This window comes from Galeopterus variegatus, unplaced genomic scaffold, assembly GCF_000696425.1.
Source record: "Galeopterus variegatus unplaced genomic scaffold, G_variegatus-3.0.2 Scaffold3273, whole genome shotgun sequence".
Taxonomy (NCBI): domain Eukaryota; kingdom Metazoa; phylum Chordata; class Mammalia; order Dermoptera; family Cynocephalidae; genus Galeopterus; species Galeopterus variegatus.
Genome location: NW_007729384.1, coordinates 27080 through 46154, shown reverse-complemented (window position 1 = coordinate 46154; position 19075 = coordinate 27080). Strand labels below are relative to the sequence as shown.

General features: G+C 49.8%; 1 protein-coding gene and 1 long non-coding RNA gene across 5 annotated transcripts; one reads left to right on the top strand and one right to left on the bottom strand.

Moving 5' to 3' along the window:
* Positions 1 to 2453: 2453 nt before the first annotated feature.
* PPAP2C (phosphatidic acid phosphatase type 2C) lies at positions 2454 to 9875 on the top strand. Of its 4 annotated transcripts, none has more exons than XR_551377.1 (6): positions 2454 to 2600; positions 2876 to 3150; positions 6974 to 7031; positions 7208 to 7384; positions 7694 to 7899; positions 8976 to 9875. XR_551377.1 is itself a non-coding variant. In XM_008584475.1 (6 exons), the coding sequence occupies exons 1-5, from the start codon at positions 2565 to 2567 to the stop codon at positions 7841 to 7843; spliced, it is 696 nt and encodes a 231-aa protein (XP_008582697.1). In that variant the 5' UTR covers positions 2454 to 2564; the 3' UTR covers positions 7844 to 7872; positions 8976 to 9875. The 4 variants fall into 4 exon arrangements, 2 of the variants coding, with proteins under 2 accessions (XP_008582697.1, XP_008582696.1); XR_551378.1 differs by lacking the exon at positions 8976 to 9875 and adding an exon at positions 8836 to 8965; XM_008584475.1 differs by having other exon boundaries at positions 7694 to 7872.
* A 7280-nt stretch (positions 9876 to 17155) lies between these two features.
* LOC103600229 lies at positions 17156 to 18921 on the bottom strand. The gene is made up of 2 exons (XR_551376.1): positions 18871 to 18921; positions 17156 to 17574 (listed from the first exon to the last, which is right to left on the bottom strand). It is a non-coding gene; the product is annotated as an uncharacterized LOC103600229 (long non-coding RNA).
* Between the last annotated feature and the right edge of the window lie 154 nt (positions 18922 to 19075).

Here is a 19075-nt window from a genome sequence, read left to right as displayed (position 1 = left end):
AGCGCCCCCACCCACCCTCGAAGGACCCCTGGGGCGGGGGGCGGCGGGCGACCCTCCTGCGCCCCGATTCGCCTCTGCGTGCGCCTCCCGGTCCTCAGTTTCTCCGGCGTGCCCCGGGCCCCGGAGGGGGTCGTGAGAGGCGTCGGGCGGACCCGGGGCTGGCGTCCCCAGCGCAGCAGCAGGAAGTCCCCGCGGAGGGGGGAGGGGCCGCCCCGCCCCCGGTGATGGTGACTCAGGCGGGCGGCGGCCGTGGAGGTGGCTGGGCTGGAGGGCGCGGCCGCGGGTCTCCCCTGGGGTCCTGCACGCCCCACCCGGGGACACACAGGGAGACCCTCTGCCCTGGGGCCTGGAGGGACGTGGAGAGGGCGCCCCGGGCTGTGGGCGAGCGTGGGGCTCAGGGCGGGCGGGGACCAAACCTGTCGGGCGGGTTTGCGGGCGAGGCTGGGGGAGGGGGCACCCCGGCCCCAAGGCCCCGGGAACAAAGGCCGAGTGTTTGCCCTGGGCCGGGCGGACAATGGCCCCTGAATTCTACCCTGGGAGGAGGACGGGGACCCCCTCAGGCCGGATTAGCCGTCTCCCCTCCCCCGACCTGGTTCCTGCTAACCCTAACCCTAACCCTGTGTCCCAGAGAAACCCCTTTTGGGGTGGGCCAGGAAACAGCCCAGTGCCCCCAGGGGCACCTGCCAGCCCTGGGTACCATTTCCTGAGTACCTGTGTTATTTAAGCATGTATGACAGGTACTGAGCGACATGCGAAAAATTAAACTTTTCCCTCCCAGCAGCCTGTGAGGTAGGTGCTACTGTCGTCCCCAGTTGCTGCCCAGAGAGGTCGAGCCGCCTGCGGGAGGTCACACAGCAGCGGGAGGCGGAACTGAGGTTGGGTTGGGGGTTGCTGCTGTGTGCCAGGGGGTGGCGGCCCTGCAGACCGGGGGCTTTTGTTCCAGCAGCTTGAATACATAGACAGTTCAGTCAACAGTGAGGTTTTGGGTGGGGATAAGGGAGCTGGTGTGCGGGCAGGTGTCTAAATGAAGTGACAGAGCCAGCCTTGGGGCAGGCAGAGGGAAGGCCCAGCTCCCAGTCAGGTAGGGGTGTCTGAATCTCCAGCAGAAGGTGCAGGGCAGGGAGGTGGGACAGGCTTACCTGGGCCTCCTAGGGACCCATGTGAGCTTCTGCCTACTCCGGCGTGGAGAGGGGGCCTGACTTGATCTCATAAAGTAGTCCAGCCCCAACCTGCTCTCCTGCTTCAACTCGCAAGGCACAGTCCCACCTCCAGGCCCTTGCCCTGCCTGTGGCTCCTGCCTGGTGCTCTCTTCCCAGATTCGCCTCCTCCTGAAGGCCTCCCTGCCCTTTACGCCCTCTGCCTCTCGTCGCTCTGGGAGACAGACCCCTCTGTGTCCCTCACTGGAGGATTTCACAGACTCAGCATCCACTGAATCAAACATCACTGAATGGCCTGCGGGGCGAGCTGGAGGAAGGCCTGCTCCTCTCCTGCCCATGCCACCCAGAGAAGGCACACCTTTTTACACTTGTCACCTGCACCGCCCTGCTGGGGCAAAGGGCACCCAGCCTGGGTTTGTCTCTGGGTGGCTGACCTGGGCTGTTATTATCGGGCACCTGCCCTGTGGAGTGGGAGCTGCCCTCGGTGCCCTGTGCTGTGTTACCTGGCTGCCCTTGGCTCAGCTGGGCCCCAGGAGTCCGAGGGCTGAAGTGACAACTTTCATAGCTCAGTCATGACTTGTGGTTCCAGAATGTGTCTTTAATCCCCGGGCTGTTGGACTGAGCTCCCTGAGGCTGGGGACTGGGCCCGTCCTGGTCACTTGTGTAGCCAGCTCATGGCCTGGCGAGAAAGTAAATATAGTGACAATTGCATGAGTGAAGGCATTTTAGTTGAGCCCTTGACTGCGTTGTGTTCCTGCCTTATTTTAGCAGATCTCATTGAACACCTGCTTTGGCTGGGCCTTGAGCACAGTAGGCCCCTGTTGGTGCTTGCACATGGATGGTGGAGATTCAGTCTAACACAAGTGGTCGGGGACAAGAGACGCGAAGAACAGACATTTTCTTCTACAGGAGATACCAGGGGTGGGACAGTTGGGGAGATGAAGCTGAGACTGGAAGTCAAAGATTTTAGGGGCAGAGAGAAGTATATGTGCAAAGGCCCTGGGGTGGGTGTTTGCTGGGTTTGTTCACGGAGCAGAAAAGAGGCAGGAAGGGTATGAGTGAGGGGAGACAGGGAGATGGGTTTATCTGAGGGGAGCCATAGTGGGTTTAATGGTATAGTTGGCTCCTGTTTGCCTCCTAGCTGTCTAGTGCCAGTGGAGGTGGGATGCCTGGAGGAGGCCCAGGCTGGTGTCCAGGACCCAGGTGGGGCTGGCACGTGGGACCCGAGGCCCAGCTGGTTGGGAGTGCAGCTAGGGAGAATCACGTCTTCTGGGCTTCTCTCCCACCACAGCCTCTCTGCCCTTCGCCATCCTGACCCTGGTGAACACCCCGTACAAGCGAGGGTTTTACTGTGGTGATGAATCCATCCGTTACCCCTACCGTCCAGACACCATCACCCATGGGCTCATGGCCGGGGTCACCATCACAGCCACCGTCATCCTGGTGAGGCAGGAAGGGCTCGGAGGGACCATGGTGAGAAGGGGGGGGGGCGGACAAAAATCCACCCTGGAGAGAATAAAGGCTGGGAGGGGTGGTGGCACAGCCTCACTATGGGTGGTATTTGTGGGGAAAAGGGCCCGCAGCCTCAGGGAAGCCAGGAATCCTAAATTCTGTTCAGTGGTGAGGCCCGGGGCCCAGAAGGTCCCAGGGACAGGCCAGGATCCCTGTAACTGCGTTGCTGTGGCCCAGACTTGAGGCCCCTTGGTTGCCCCCTACAGGTGTCTGTGGGAGAGGCCTACCTGGTGTACACAGACCGCCTCTACTCACGCTCTGACTTCAACAACTACGTGGCCGCCGTCTACAAGGTGCTGGGGACGTTCCTGTTTGGGGCTGCTGTGAGCCAGTCACTGACAGACCTGGCCAAGTACATGATTGGCCGTCTGCGGCCCAACTTCCTGGCCATCTGCGACCCCGACTGGAGCCGGGTCAACTGCTCAGTCTACGTGCAGCTGGAGGTGTGCAAGGGAAACCCCCTGAATGTCACTGAGGCCAGGTGAGTGTCAGACCAGCAGTCTTCACGCTGGGCAAGGCTGGGGGAGCCCGAGCCCCAGGCACCCCTACTCCATGGGGAGAGTGGGTGCTAGAGAAAGCCCCCAGGTCCTGGGCAGTGAAGAGTGAGTTTTCCAGATGAAAAAGGGGGAGGCCAGGGCCAGGCCTGATGCGCCTGTGGGCCTGGATCCTGCAGATGCTGGGGAGGCAGGGGGAGGAGTCATACGCCAAAAAGGACCCCCTGCCCACTAGGTGTCATCCCCACCCCAGCAATCACCAACCTATTTTCTTTTTAAAAAAACTTCCATTATTTATTTATTTACTTTTGGTGGTTGGCTGGTATAGGGATTGAATCCTGGACCTTGGTGTTAACAACACCATGCTCCAACCAACTGAGCCAACTGGCCACCCCTTAAGGGGTTGTTCCACTTAAATGCATTTTTGAGATCGATATTTTCTTTTCCTTTTTTCTGGTGGCTGGCTGGTAAAGGGATCCAAACCCTTGACCTTGGTGTTATAACACTGTGCTCTAACCAACTGAGCTAACGGGCCAGCTGACCTAGATATTTTCTATTTATGATAGGTTTGTTGGGACGTAGCCCCGTCGGAAGTCAAGGAGCATCTGCACTTTCAACCTATTTGTGTCTTTGAATCTAAAGCGAGTATCTTGTACACACCATAAAGTTGGCTCATGTTTTCTTAAAGCCATTCTCCAATCTCTGCACTTTCATTGGAGAGTTTAATCCATTTATATTCAGTGTAATCACTGATAAGGAAGGACTTCTGCTATTTGGTTATTTTTCTTTTTTTGTTATCATTTTTATATTATATATATATTTTTCAATTCCTCCATTACTGCCTTTCCCGTTAAATACATATTTTCTAATATACCATTTTTATTCCCTGTTTTTCTTTACTGTGTGTTTTTGAGTTATTTTCTCAGTGGGGATTACAATTACATCTTAATTTATAACAATCTAAGTCAGATTAATACCAATTTAATTTCAACAGTATGCAAATAGTTTGCTGTTACATAGCCTTGCCCCCTCATGATGTTATAGTCACAGATTATATCTTTATATATTGTGTGCCTATCAACATAGATTTATAATTGTCATTCTGTGCAGTAGTGTTTTAGAAATCATACAGAAAGAAGTATGAATTAGAAATCAAAAATACATTAATGCTGACTTATATTTTGTAGTGACCTTTACTGGTGTTTTTTGATTCTTTCTGTAGATTTGAGTTACTGTCTAGTGTTTCCCTGAAAGACTCCCTTTAACATTTCTTATAGGGCAGGTGTACTAAAAATTAATTCTTTTTGTTTTAGTTTATCTGGGAATATCTTTATTATTCTTTCATTTTTAGAGGATAGTTTTGCCAGATATGGAATTCTTCTTGGTTGACAGGTTTTTTTCCTTCTTTCAGTAATTTGAATATATCATCCCACTGCCTTCTGTCCTCCATGGTTTCTGATAAGAAATCAGCTTCTAACATTACTGAGGATCCTTGTACATATGAGTCCCTTCTTGCTGCTCTCGAGATTGTCTCTTTGACACTGTCTTTCAACAGTCTGATTACAATGTGCCTCTGTGGAGCCCTTTGAATTTTTCCTACTTGGAGTTCATTTACTTTCTTGGATATACAGATGAATGTTTTTCATAAAACCTGGGAAGTTTTCAGCCAATATTTCCTCAAGTATTCTTGCCGCCCTGTCTTTCCTCTCCTTCTGGGGCTCCCGTTATGTGTACATGTGTATGACCAGTGGCGTGCCACAGGTGTGTGAGGCTTATTTTTTTTCATTCTTTCCATTCCTCAGACTGAATAGTCTCAGTTGCCTTATCTCTACGTTTGCTGACTTTTTTCTGTTTCTCAAGTCTGCTGATGAGCACAAGTGTTTTTTCATTTTAGATACATAGTTTTCAAATCCAGAATTTCTGTTTGGTTCATTTTTACAATTTCTCTTTATTGATATTCTGTTTGGTAAGACATCATGCTCATAGTTCCTTTAGCTCATTTAACCTATTTTAAATGGCTAATAAAAAGTATTTGTCTAGGGCCGGCCCGGTGGCACACTGCTACAGTGCGCCGCTTGGGAGCGTAGTGGCGCTCCCGCCGAGGGTTCGGATCCCACATACAGACCGGTTCCTGCTCACTGGCTGAGCGAGGTGTGGGAGCAACACCGAGGGTTGTGATCCCGTTGCCGGTCCCGGTCCGGTACGGGCGCGACACTGAGGGTTGCGATCCGTTGCCGGACACGAAAAAAGACAAAAAGGAAAAAAAAAAAAGTATTTGTCTAGTTACCAGCCAGCCACACAAAAAAAGTGTTTATCTAGTAAGTCCAACATCTGGGTTTCCTCAGGGACCACTTCTATTAATAGATCCCTCCCCTGTAATGTCCACACTTTTTTTTCTACATGCCTTGTAATTTTTTGTTAAAAACTGGGCTTTTTTTTTTTTTTTTTTCATGATCAGTAACGGGATCACAACCCTCAGTGTCGTGCCCGTACCGCGACCGGCAATGGGATCGCAACCCTCGGTGTCGCGCCCACACCGTGCTCAACCAGTGAGTGGGCCGGTCTCTATATGGGATCCAAACCCTCAGCGGGAGCGCCACCACACTCCCAAGCACCGCACTCTACCGAGTGCGCCACCGGGCCGGCCCCAAACTGGGCATTATGAATATTATAATGTAGCAACTCCAGAAATGTGATTCCAATCCCCCCCCAAGTTTGTTGTTGCTGTCTGTTGTAGTTATTGTTCTGTGTTGGTTTAGTGATGTTTATGAACCAGTTTTGTAGTCTGTATTCTTTATCATGTGTGGCCGTGAAGTTCTGTTTTGTCAGCTTAGTGGTTAGCTAGTGATTGGACAGAGATTTCCTTAAAACCTGGAACCAAAAAAAAAGTCTCTCAGAGTTTGCAGCAGGGCCTGTGTGCATGTTGAGGCAGCACTTCAACACCGAACAGTCATTCAGCATATTTACAACTCTGCCCAAAGGTCAGCCAGGCCCGGTCAGGGCTGTCCTGAGGTGACACAGCTCTGGCCTTCTAGATTTCAAGCCTTCATTCTCTAGAGCATTTCCAGACAAATACCACTCAGGTGGGTCAGTGCTCCAGGGAGCCGCCAGACTGGTGCCTGTGCTGGGAATGCCATCTGGGGGCAGGAGAGTGGGACCAGGGTGGGTTCAGATGCCACAGAACTGTGTGTTCTCACTGAGACTCAGCTGGTTAGTCTTGCTTAAGTGTTCCTGTGGTTGCTGCAAGCTTTTGTTAGTTTCTTGTGTTCCGGCACAGGTGCTTGTGACCTTTTTGCCAGTGTTTTCCTTGCTTTTGGAGTTCCTTGCTCTGCCATTTTCTGTTTTCCATCGATGCTCTGTTGTAAATCTTGAATTTATATAAAAAGACAACATGAAACTTCCCTCAGTTAACCACAGACAGGAAGTAATCCTGGAAAACAGTGAAAACAGAGCTGTGGCCTTAGCTGCTGCTTGCTGGACGCGGTTGTCAGCCTTGGGTTCTGAGTTCGGGCCTACAGTGTCTTTGTTGGTGGCAGTTATTAGAGACATTCATTCCCTTGTCAGAACTGAAGGAGAGCAGAGAGAACGTTCTCCCGCTGGGATTTGTTGGTGTCTCACGCTGGCTGCGTTTCCCTGTGAAATCCTCCCTTGGTCTGGGTCCCAGACTTTGGGAAACGTCGCAGTTGGAGACAGGGACCAGTCAGGGCTTTGAAGAGCCGAGATACTGAGGAAGCTGCCCGATCTCTGGCTGTGGATGGACTGCGCTGTGCCCTGGACATCCCTGACCCCTGCTGCCTTCTCTCTCCTCAGGTTGTCTTTTTACTCGGGTCACTCCTCCTTCGGGATGTACTGCATGATGTTCTTGGTGGTGAGTCCATTTCTCCGGCAACCAGGCCTACATCCCTCCCCTTCCCTGGGGGCAGGTGGTGATGGGGGGGCCTGGCCAGTTTGTTCATAAAAGCTGGAGGCCCTGGGTTGACCTGCCCAGCTCTCCCATCCGTGCAGTGGGCACCCAGGCTGACCACGTCCCCTGCGCCACCCCAGCTCTATGTGCAGGCGCGGCTCTGCTGGAAGTGGGCTCGCCTCCTACGTCCCACGGTCCAGTTCTTCCTGCTGGCCTTTGCCCTCTACGTGGGCTACACCCGCGTGTCTGACCACAAGCACCACTGGAGTGATGTCCTCGTTGGCCTCCTGCAGGGAGCACTGGTGGCTGGCCTCACTGTGAGTTCTTGGGCCCTGTCCCGGATTTGTCCACAGACCCCAATCCAGGACCTAGCCCCCCCTCAACCACCTGGCCCTCCCATCCCAGGGACCCTGTACTCTCTACTGCAGTCTTCCCCCAAGAGCCTGCCCTCCCATCCAGCACCTGCTTTTCTTGTTGCCCACCTACAGTGCCCCTCCCCTCCTGGGTTCCCTCCTCACCCTCACCCCCCCACCTCATCCTGGACCCCATTCCTCCCCTCCTGCTCACTCCCACACCCCCCTCCCTGCCTGGCCCCAGCCAGTCTCTCACATTCCTCCCTCTCCCAGGTGCGCTATGTCTCAGACTTCTTCAAAGCCCGACCTCCACAGCGCTGCCTAGAGGACGAGGAGCTGGGACAGAAGCCCAGCCTGTCCCTGACCCTGGCCCTGGGCGACACTGACCGCAACCACTGTGCGTACCCGGTCTCCTCCTCCTGAGGCCAGAGCCCACCCGGGCAGGGCCATCTGTGAGTCCAGTTGATGCCCTGGCTGAGGTCAGTGCATTGAGGTCCTGGCAGGGCCCTCACCTAGGTGGCCCCTCTGGCCCTGGTTAGGTGATAAGAGACTTGAATGGCTCCAGGGGCCCCAGGCTGATGGGAGCTGTGAGTGGGCTCTTCTGCCCCTACCCCCTGCACTAGAGCAGGTCCTGTGGGTGCCTGGGAAGCCCTGAGCATTGGTGGGGCCTGTCCTCATAGCTCCCTGGATATCCCCTTTCTTCTGTGGGGTTAGGGAATGGACCAGGAGATCTGATGGATGCTGTTTTTGTAAAATGTAAAGTACGTGTGGATTTTTAGTAAAATAGGCTAGTTGTTTGACAAATGGTATCGGTGCCTCTGTTCCTTATGGCTATTCCAAGGACTGAATCCCTTAAGCATAGGGGAGGGAACTTTCAGCTGAGCACAGGTGTCCAGGGGCTGATTAAGACAAGCCAAAGCCAGAGTAAATTCACAAAATTCACGCACTGTGATGTATACTCAGGAGGCCACCTCCCACTCCCAACAGTAGGGTCAAGGGTCAGGTGGATCAGCACATGGTTGGGGGGCTGGCCTGAACAAAAGGCTCCTCCAGGTTATGGACCCTGAGGCGGGGGGAAGAGCCTGCATGGAAAAGTCCTGGGCGCTGAGTCCTAGGCTCTCCCCTCCTTAGTAAGGACCCTCACCAGAGGAGTCTGGAAGTCCTCTGCCGAAGGCCCCCAGTAAAGGCTTCCATATGGATGCACTTGTGCTCAGAAGGCAGACGTGGGCCAGGGCTCTGGGACATTGCCTGCAGCTGTTCTCAGAGGCTGCACCACTGGTCACCATGTCTGCGGGGAGGGCGGCTTCCCCAGGAGGTCCGCCAGGTAGAGCTTGGCCGGGCCTGAAAGACCACACAGAGGATTTGGAGCTGACTCGCCCTCTTTTTTCTTGAATCCTGTTCTTTCTTCTCCCCAGTTGTCCTCTGCCCTCTGTTCTTCCCATCTCAGCAATGCCCACTTGTGACTGCTCGTACCCCCAGGATTCCAGGGACCCCTGTAGGGAGCCCCTCCGGTCTGTCCACTGGAGGACTCAACAAAGCCTCACTCTCCTCCCAGGGGCATGGCCTTGAAAGCCAGGACCACAGCGATGGTTTTGGCCAAAAGAGAGGAAACAGCTGCAGTGAACACGACTCCAAATGTGGCTTTCCAGGGGACACAGGTGGCTGAGCTGGGGCAGAGGAGAACGGTGCAGCTGAGAGTCTGGTTGGGGTCTTGGTGCTTCCCAAAGACCCGCAGGACCACAGATGTGAGCAGAGAAGGAATGAGCAGTGCTGGCCAGAGTACTTCCCGTGGGATCCTTGAAAGCTAGAAAGGTCACAGCCTGTGGGAGACAGCCATCTCTGCTACTGTTTGGGCCTTGGTCATGTGGACACGTCACACACTGGTCTGCATCTGATGAGAAAGGCAGAGAGGCGCAGTGAGGGGTATAATCACTTCATGCCAGAGCTCTGTTGTGGGACTTAGGGCAGGTGTACATCCAACCTTAGAACTGCACCTGACTTCAGTGAACCCAGTGGGTTCTCTGTCACGTCCTGCTGGATGGCATATTCTTGACCCCATGGAGACTGAGGGACAAACCGTCCCACCCTCACCAGAATCTACAGTCCAGCACTAAAGTTCTCATAGATCAGAGTATCATATCGAGCCAGATGTTTTCTTTTCTCATATGACGAAACCTGCTCCCCAGCAGTATTGTTAACCTGGCTGCTCCCCAGGTTACAATGGAGCTAAATGAGATGCATTGCCATGTAATGAAAAGTGAATTCGAAAAATAGAACAATCCCAACAAGAAAACATTTAAAATATTTTAGATGCTACCTGTATAGAAAATCACTTGCATTGCTAACTTTCAAGTGTAAAAATAGGAATATTTGCATTGTACAACACAATATCATGTGACTATCATAAAAGATAGTAGATGACACACTTGGCACAATAAAACTTTATGTATTAAAATGCATGTGTTCAAATATGTATCTTTGAATACATGTCCTAATATGCTAATTTAAATGCCAGGTACACCTTGAACTTGAGATCAAGGGCCCCCCCCCCCCCCTTACTCTATGAATGATGAGAACTCTGCAAATACCTGACTTCAGATCTGAGCTAACTCTGCAGGAATCACTGTTAGGTTTTGGGTCATGGACCTAATCTCTCTTAGAATTATATTCTTTGTCTTTAACTGGGAAATAGAGGTAGCCTTTTCAAGGTGGTCCAGAATTAAGTGAGATGAATTATGTAAACCCGACAGTAGAGTGTCTTGGACAGAAGAAGGATTAAAAAAAAAACTCCTTTCCACAGTCACTTGAAGACACAGTGGGTGAGACTGGAAAATAACCCATTTGGAAAAGAAGGGTGGGCAAGTCTGTGAACACTCCTGTGTGGTGAAGAAGTGACCTTGAGCCCTGCCTGACCAAACATTCCCACCAGCAGGGTCTTCTATTTGAGTACACTTCCGACATCAACTAGTTGAAGTAGAGACCTTGTGTTTCTGAAGCATTTCCTCTGAGGGAACAAGTACAAATGTATTTGTAACTCCAGAGAAAGATTCTATGCCTGTCATGCATTGGATGCTACTGTTGTGACAGATAAGTCCAATAACTTACAGACTGAGGACAAAGGGCATCTGTTGAAGCCAGTGTAACTGAGAGGGGTTGTCTGTCAGAGGAAATGCACTGGCATCCGTATTCTTCCCAGCCCCTAGGTCTGTTCTCATGAGAAGCATCTCATGGGGCACGGGCTGTGGCATACATGGCTTTGTAGACAGTGTTGCTGGAGCCAGACGTGGGCCTGTCAAGGTTTGATGGCACAAACTTGGAGGAAACACTGCGAGGATATCCCTCCAAAACATTACAGCCAGATTCAGAAAAAAGCATCAAAAATTCAAAAAAAAAACCAAAAAACAAAAAAAGTCCCACAGTCTTCTAAGTAAAATATCTTCCAAGTAATTAGAAGGGTTAGCTCTATGTTGAAACTGTTTGAAACCAGGAGCTTAATAGGTGTGTTGTGAAAAAGAAAAAGCTTGATGAAAAGTGTCCAAAAAGAAGTCTTTCTTATGTGTGGAGGGATCCCATTGAGAGGTGTGATCTATACCTTCCATATGGTGACATCTTTCAATCCAGCTCCTTCAAGGCTTACCCACAAACTGGTGTCACCATAAGCAATAGCAAACTTTGTGGACGAATCTGAGATACTAGTGAGGAAATTCCAAGGCAAAAAAGGCTGGATTTACTCAATGACAGGAACCTGCTCTGCAAAGGCTGCATAGATCTCTCCCCTGTCCATTTCTTCTGGCTTCCAGAGCAACTGCCCACCTGTCATGCCTCTGGCACCAACAAGCCCACTCAAGTCCAGTGAGTGCAGCAGCTACAAGACTATGCCCTAGGCCAGAGAAGCATCCCTGCAGGCCATTTGATACAGAGATGGAAAGTGGCCCTTGTCAATCAGAAGATCAAAGAGACCCTAAGTGATCTAAATGGGAAGAAAAGCATGGTCCCTTTTCTCCCAGAGGAACGAACCAAGAGGGAATATTTCTGTGACATCCACTTGAACAACATGCCTCCTTTCCATCTTCTGTTAGTGAACATTGATCTGGATATTAAGCAACTTTAACTTTCATAAGAAAAAAAGGGGCAAGGGGATTATTCATTCCATATTCTATTGTCAGCCTCCATGCAAGGGCTATGGGAAAAATTGCTCAGAAGCTATTTTTGGAACCTACTGAGGTTCACTTCAGCCAGTAAAGTCTTCATTCTCCTTAGCATTTTGCCACCTCAGGTAAAGAATGCAGTCCTCCAAGCATTCTGTGCATTCTAGTTTTCCCCCTGAGAGATGTATAAGCAAGATAGGAGGTGCTCAGTTTCCATGGGCTCAGGTTTCGGGACACTCCCTGAGGTCTCAGGCCCCTCCTCTTGACCCTCCCCTGAGGAGAATTACTGTTGCTTATTAGACCTATTTTACTACCAACCCAGGGAGATTGAGACCACAAGGGTCGGACTTAACGCAAATCCAGTGGCTGAGCATGCTCAGTAAAAGGAATTTATAAAGGCTTATATGACCGGAGTGACCAAGCATGCGCAGGGGAAGGGAGTTTATCTTCTGAATGATCTTCCACTAGGGGTGCTAAAGAGTACAGAATATTCTTGAATATGTTCAGTGCATGTGACAGAATCTGACCAATGGACCTGCCCTAAAAGGAGCCGACTGAGTATGTGCAAGACTGTTACATAACAGGGAACCACCCACATGATTGAATATTCATTGGCTTGCATGAGTATGTATTAGATAGCTAAACTACAAAAGCTGAATCCTGGCAGAAGGTGGGGTTGTGGCTCACTTTCCTGGGGCCAACCTACACTTCACTGGCTGAGGGGTGTGTGCTTTACTTTTGTGTTAAGCTTACTTTTAGCAGGTGGCTACTCAGTCTCTTCAGGTAGCCTGCACTCCATGTTAAACTTTAAGTGTGTATTTCTTACTTTTGTGTTAAACTTGGAGTTGGCCCTGCTCAATCTCTGGGGCTAGGCTGCACTTTCTCTGTGAAATCCGTATCTCTTATTCATTACATTAAACCTGGTCTCACTTCCTACTGTGTGACTCTGCTCTTGAATTATTTCCTGTGGCAGAGTCAAGAACCTGGTAAGAGCATGGGGTGAGTTGAGGCTCCCAGACCTTCTCCTTTGACATCATAGGGACATTCTCCTCAAATTTATTTTACAGCCAGGTTATTGGCTTTGGAGAAGATGCCTTTACAGCTCCACTCTACCTTCATCTCCTCCCACCCCTGTGGGAGTTTTTGAAGATCCTGCAGTGTCCCCATCTGGAAAAAACATTCCCATTTGGTTCCTGCATTGACTGCCCTGGCCTTGTTGTGCCCCTCACAGTTGAAGTGTGGGATGGTCTGTGCTAGTGCTGGCAGACACTCCAGGGAACTGTCCAGGTCCTTTCATCACTGGCATAGGCAATGTGGAGATGATGTGTTGTTCAAGATATTGGGGTTTTTGTAGATCTCAATGGAAAACATGAAAGGCCATAACCCGCATATAGGCTTTGAATATCTACTTGCATTGAGGCAAGAGAGCATGCCCAGGGTCCTAGGCAAGGAGCCACACAGAAACAGGTAAGAGAACATGCCTGGGGTCCTAGGCAAGGAGCCATGGGCTGCAGCCCCCTCCACCTGGAAGCAGGCAAGAGAGCACACTGAAAACACCACTTCTGTGTGGGTGGCCTACCACAGACACTGCCAAAGCCACAGCTGCTAAAAAAGTGGCTCAATGCCACAGCAGCAGCCACAGCCACCATGCTCAGTAGACACTCAACCGCACTGACACAAGGAGAGTCACCAGTGGGAGATGGGAAAAAGAAGAGGACATCTCTCTCCTCAAAGCCCACTCCTGACTAATAAAAGAAGGAACTACTTTACCCGATGATCAGACATCAACAAAGATCTAGAAATATGAAAACCCAAGAAAATATGACACCACAAAAAGAATACTGTAATTCTCAAATACCAGACCCTTTAGAGCAGGAAATTCTTGAAATGACTGAGAAGGAGTTCTGAGCAACAATCTTAAGGAAACTCCCTGAGATATGAGAATATTAAGTTAGACAACATAATGAAATGAGAAAAAAAAAATCCAGGAAAGGAAAGAGGAAATTTACAAAGAGATTAATACTTTAAAAAATGTAGTAGAACTCGTGTAACTGAAAGATTGACCCAATAAAATAAAGAACACAACCAATAGCCTAAGCAGCAGGCTAGAACAAGGAGACGAAAGAATTTCTGATCTTGAAGATAGTCTTTTCAAAATAACCCAGGCAGGGGCCGGCCCATGGCTCACTTGGGAGAGCGTGGTGCTGACGACACCAAGGCCACGGGTTCATATCCCTATATAAGGATGGCCGGTTAGCTCACTTGGGAGAGCGTGGTGCTGACAACACCAAGTCAAGTGTTAAGATCTCCTTACCAGTCATCTTTAAAACAAAACAAAACAAAACAAAAAAACCCAGGCAGACCAAAAAAGGAAAAAAGAATTTTAAAAAATGAAGAAAATCTAAGAGAGCTAGTAGACAACCTTAAGCACACAAACATTTGAATCTTGAGTGTTCCACCTATTGAATGAAATAGTAATGGAAAACTTTCCAGATATATGGAGAGACATGGACCTTCAGATCCAGGAGGCTCAAAGATCCCCAGATGCAGTCCAAAAGATCCTCTCCAAGACATGTTATAGTCAAACTGGCAAAGCTCAAAGACAAAGAGATAATCTTAAAAGAAGCAAGAGAAAAGCAGCAAGTCACCTACAAGGGAGCCCCTATCAGACTAACAACAGATTTCTCAACAGAAACTCTACAGGCCAGGAGAAAATGGGATGATATATTCAAAATACTAAAAGAAAAACTTCCAGCCAAGAATTCTGTACCCAGCAAGGCCATCCTTCAGAAATGAGGGAAAAATAGTGTATTTTCCAGACAAATAAAAACTGCAGTTCACCATTACACAACCAGCCTTACAAGAAATCCTCAAGGAAGTCCCACATTTGGAGTTTGAAAAACAATAATCATGACCACGAATACACAATGAAAGAACAAAATCCACTGGTAGAACAAAAATGTAACAAGGAAAAGGAAGAAACTCAATTTTATCCCCACAAAAAGCCATAGTGACAATGTAATAATGCCCCTGTTTTACTTCTGATTTTAGTAATTTTGGTCCTCTCTTTTTCCTTGGTCAGTCTACATAAAATTTGCAAATTTTGTTGATTTTTTAAAAGAATCAACTTTTGGTTTTGTTGATTTTCTCTATTTTTTAATACCCCATTTCATATATTTCTGTTGTAATCTTTGTTATTTCCTACTTATGTTTGCTTTTGGTTTAGTTCGCTGTACTTTTTCTATTTTCTTAAGGTAGAAGTTTACATTAGTGATTTGAGATTTTTCTTCTTTCTTTTCTTTTCTTTTTTTTTAAAAAGATGACCGGTAAGGGGATCTTAACCCTTGACTTGGTGTTGTCAGCACCACACTCACCCAGTGAGCAACCAGCCATCCCTATATGGGATCCGAACCCGTGGCCTTGGTGTTATCAGCACCACACTCTCCTGAGTGAGCCACAGGCCGGCCCAAGATTTTTCTTATTTCTAATATAGGTGTTTACAAGTATAAATTTTCCTCTAAGAACTGCATGAGCCCTGCATCCTACAATTTTTGATATGTTGTGGTTTGATCTTTATATCAAAGTACTCTAATTTCCCTGTGATTTTTCTTTTTACCCATTGTTTATTTAGGTGAGTGTTGTTTAATGTCCACACATTTGTGAGTTTTCTAAATTTCCTTCTGTTGTTGTGGTCAGAGAATGTGTTTTCTGTGATCTTAGTCTTTTAAAAAGAAAAAAGAAAAAAAACCCACCTGTATCGAGGGAAGAGCATTAGGGACAAAAATCCATCTGTGGGGGCTGGCTGGTTAGCTCAGTTGGTTAGAGCTCAGCCTGAAAATTTCATGGGTGGGGTTCAGATCCCCATACAGGTCAGCTGCCAAACAAATAAACAGAAATTCATCCACACATGTGGTGATGTGGTGATTATGTGCAAGGTGTATATTAAGGCATCATTTGGTGCTTTACTGTCCAGACATAAAAGCCATTGGTTTATAATAAAGAATGAGTTTGGGGCCTGGCAGGTCACCTCAGTTGGTTAGAGTGTGGTGTTATAACACCAGGGTCAAGGGTTTGGATTCCCACATGGGCCAATAGCCAAACAAAAATAAAAAATATTAAATAAAGAGGAGTTTCTGCCAGGACCTTTGCGCTTTGGTCCCAAGTGTTAGTGGAATAACCAGGGCTCCAAAAAGCTGCATTTTTTTTTTTTTGAGTTAAATTCACTTGATATAAATTTCACCATTTTAACCATTTGTAAGAATACAGTTCGGTGGAATTCAGTACAGTGACAGTTGTGTGCAACCATCTATCTAGTTCCAGAGCATTTTAATTACCTCCAAAGGAAACTCAGTACCCATTAAGTCATTTCCTATTCCCTTCTCCCCAGCTCCTGGCAACCACTAATTCACTTTTGTTGTCTGTGGATTTGCCTGTTCTGGACATTTCATAAAAATGGACTCATACACTATGTGGCCTTTGTGTGTGTGTTCTTTCCCTTAGGATGTTTGCAAGGGTCATCCATGTTGTCATGTATCGGTCTTTCATTCCTTTGTTCTTCGTGATTAAGTGTAGATAACAATATTTGCCATTTAAACCATTTCAAAGTATACATTTCGATGGCGTTAACTACACGCACATTGCAGCATAACCATCACCGTCATCCATGTACAGAACTTTTTCATCTTCCCCAACTGAGACTCTATAGTCTTTAAACACTCGCTTTTCTTCCCCGTCACCTCTTGGAGCTGAGTCACTTCTCTCTTTTTCCTGGTGCAGTTGTATGTCACTGATGAAAAGCTGTCCTTACAATGTCATTAGTGTCTGGCTTTGTCCAGGGGCTTCAGGTCCCACCTGGTCAAGGGCTGGGGAAGGGGCTGCTGGTTGCTTCCGGAGTGTGCACAGTCCCCTGTTGAGGGCCGGGTCCCTGCCCAGCGTGTCGACACCGCTGCTAAATCCTCCACCTGACCCGCATCCCAGGCCGTCCTGGATGTGCAGACACACAGCCGTCGTTCCTGATGGAGAATACGAGGTCAGGTCAGGTGCACGGTCCCTGGCTTCCAGCGTCCCAGGGACAGAAGCGTGGAGACGGGCGTGTGGAGGACAGAGGGGGCCTTCAGGAGCCTGCAGGCCCGGACGGGGAGGTCCCTGTGCACGGTGTCCCAGGCGTGCGGAGGACACAGGGGGCCTTCAGGAGCCTGCAGGCCCGGACATGGGGGGATCCCTGTGCGCAGTGCCCCGGGCATGCGGGGGACAGAGGGGACCTTCAGGAGCCTGCAGGCCCGGACAGGGGTATCCCTGTACGTGGTGCCCCGGGCGTGCGGGGGACAGAGGGGATGGAAACTCAGTACCCATTAAGTCATTTCCTATTCCCTTCTCCCCAGCTCCTGGCAACCACTAATTCACTTTTGTTGTCTGTGGATTTGCCTGTTCTGGACATTTCATAAAAATGGACTCATACACTATGTGGCCTTTGTGTGTGTGTTCTTTCCCTTAGGATGTTTGCAAGGGTCATCCATGTTGTCATGTATCGGTCTTTCATTCCTTTGTTCTTCGTGATTAAGTGTAGATAACAATATTTGCCATTTAAACCATTTCAAAGTATACATTTCGATGGCGTTAACTACACGCACATTGCAGCATAACCATCACCGTCATCCATGTACAGAACTTTTTCATCTTCCCCAACTGAGACTCTATAGTCTTTAAACACTCGCTTTTCTTCCCCGTCACCTCTTGGAGCTGAGTCACTTCTCTCTTTTTCCTGGTGCAGTTGTATGTCACTGATGAAAAGCTGTCCTTACAATGTCATTAGTGTCTGGCTTTGTCCAGGGGCTTCAGGTCCCACCTGGTCAAGGGCTGGGGAAGGGGCTGCTGGTTGCTTCCGGAGTGTGCACAGTCCCCTGTTGAGGGCCGGGTCCCTGCCCAGCGTGTCGACACCGCTGCTAAATCCTCCACCTGACCCGCATCCCAGGCCGTCCTGGATGTGCAGACACACAGCCGTCGTTCCTGATGGAGAATACGAGGTCAGGTCAGGTGCACGGTCCCTGGCTTCCAGCGTCCCAGGGACAGAAGCGTGGAGACGGGCGTGTGGAGGACAGAGGGGGCCTTCAGGAGCCTGCAGGCCCGGACATGGGGGGATCCCTGTGCGCAGTGCCCCGGGCATGCGGGGGACAGAGGGGACCTTCAGGAGCCTGCAGGCCCGGACAGGGGTATCCCTGTACGTGGTGCCCCGGGCGTGCGGGGGAACGCAGCCCACACGGCCTGGGGGCCCGGGAGCGAGAGGGCCGCACGCGGGCGACTCAGGGACCCACGGGGCTGCAGACGTTCCAGCGCCCGGTCAGAGGCCGGGGCCAGGAGCCCCGTCCGCGCTTGGCTGTCCCCGCCGAGTGTCATCCCCTGGAGACGAGAGAACTAGTTCAGGGCTGAAAACAAACACCTTCTATGAGTGGGAAGAGAGTTACCATAGTAATTGCTGTTTCTTAAGAAAAGTAAAGCAGACACTTGATTGTTCACACCTGATGTAACCGAACAAAGCTCGGGTCCGTTCACCCACGTGCGGCCAAAGCCAAAGCACTGACACCGAGTTTCGTGAGGGGAATTAAGCTTTGATGACAAGGCCAAGTAATGGAAATCAGGTCACTAGTGCTCGGAAAAATCCTGAGCTCCCCACAGCTCACAGTCGGGGACCGGGAAGGGGCTGTGCAGGGAGCTGGTGACGCTTCTGCTTGGCTGAGCCTCCCAGGACATAGAAGCAGGACGTCCAGGAACAAAAAAGCAGCTTTCGGATTCTGCTGTCGCTCATCCGGCTCCTACCAACCCTGTCTCCTGACAGTTCACCTTCAGTCAGCACATTCCGAGGGCTGGGAAGTCCTGATTACTGTCCTGTGAGGACATCTCGAGGACATGTTTCGAGATACTGTTTTCCGTCCCCAGAACTTAGTGACCCTGTGCTGTGGTCCCTCCTATCACTCAGGTGACACCGCTGCTCGCACAGCTGCCTTCTTTGTAGCCCCTTCCCCAACTACTGGTCATAAATCCCAAGTCCCTAGTTGGGAGCCCTGTTTCCCGAGCTTAAATCGCTGTCAGCTTGAGGGACCAAGGCCACTGCTCATTTTCATGAACTTCTGGGGGGCGGTATCCGGATGGGTACCCCCTCGGTTTCACTTAGAATGCATATGCATAAAGTAGAACTGGCTTTAAACTAGCATGTTTTTTTAAAAAAAAAAAAAAAAAAAAAAAAGAAAGAAATAGACGTGAGTTCTATAACAGCAACACCTATATAAGAACTAAAAGTAACGTTACCATATCGTCGACTAATGGCCCTCATTTGAATTTCCCCATCATGTCCCAGGTTGTCGATAAAGAACCCGAGCTTCCCGCGCTGTCACGTGGACACAGACCACTTCCAAGCCGTCGCGCGGGTCTCTGGTCAGAGGACTCTGCAGGTTACTAAGGGAGCGCCGCAGAGGCTTGCGGGAAATGCCGTCGCGACCCCAGTGACGTCACC

What these genes read in the sequence shown, in the direction of transcription:
- PPAP2C (XM_008584475.1), top strand. Translation starts at nt 2,565, where the DNA reads ATGGCCGGGGTCACCATCACAGCCACCGTCATCCTG. An exon ending in CTGAATGTCACTGAGGCCAG is followed by an intron (nt 3,151 to 6,973) that starts GTGAGTGTCAGA and finishes CTCTCTCCTCAG; the next exon opens with GTTGTCTTTTTACTCGGGTC. An exon ending in ACTGCATGATGTTCTTGGTG is followed by an intron (nt 7,032 to 7,207) that starts GTGAGTCCATTT and finishes GCGCCACCCCAG; the next exon opens with CTCTATGTGCAGGCGCGGCT.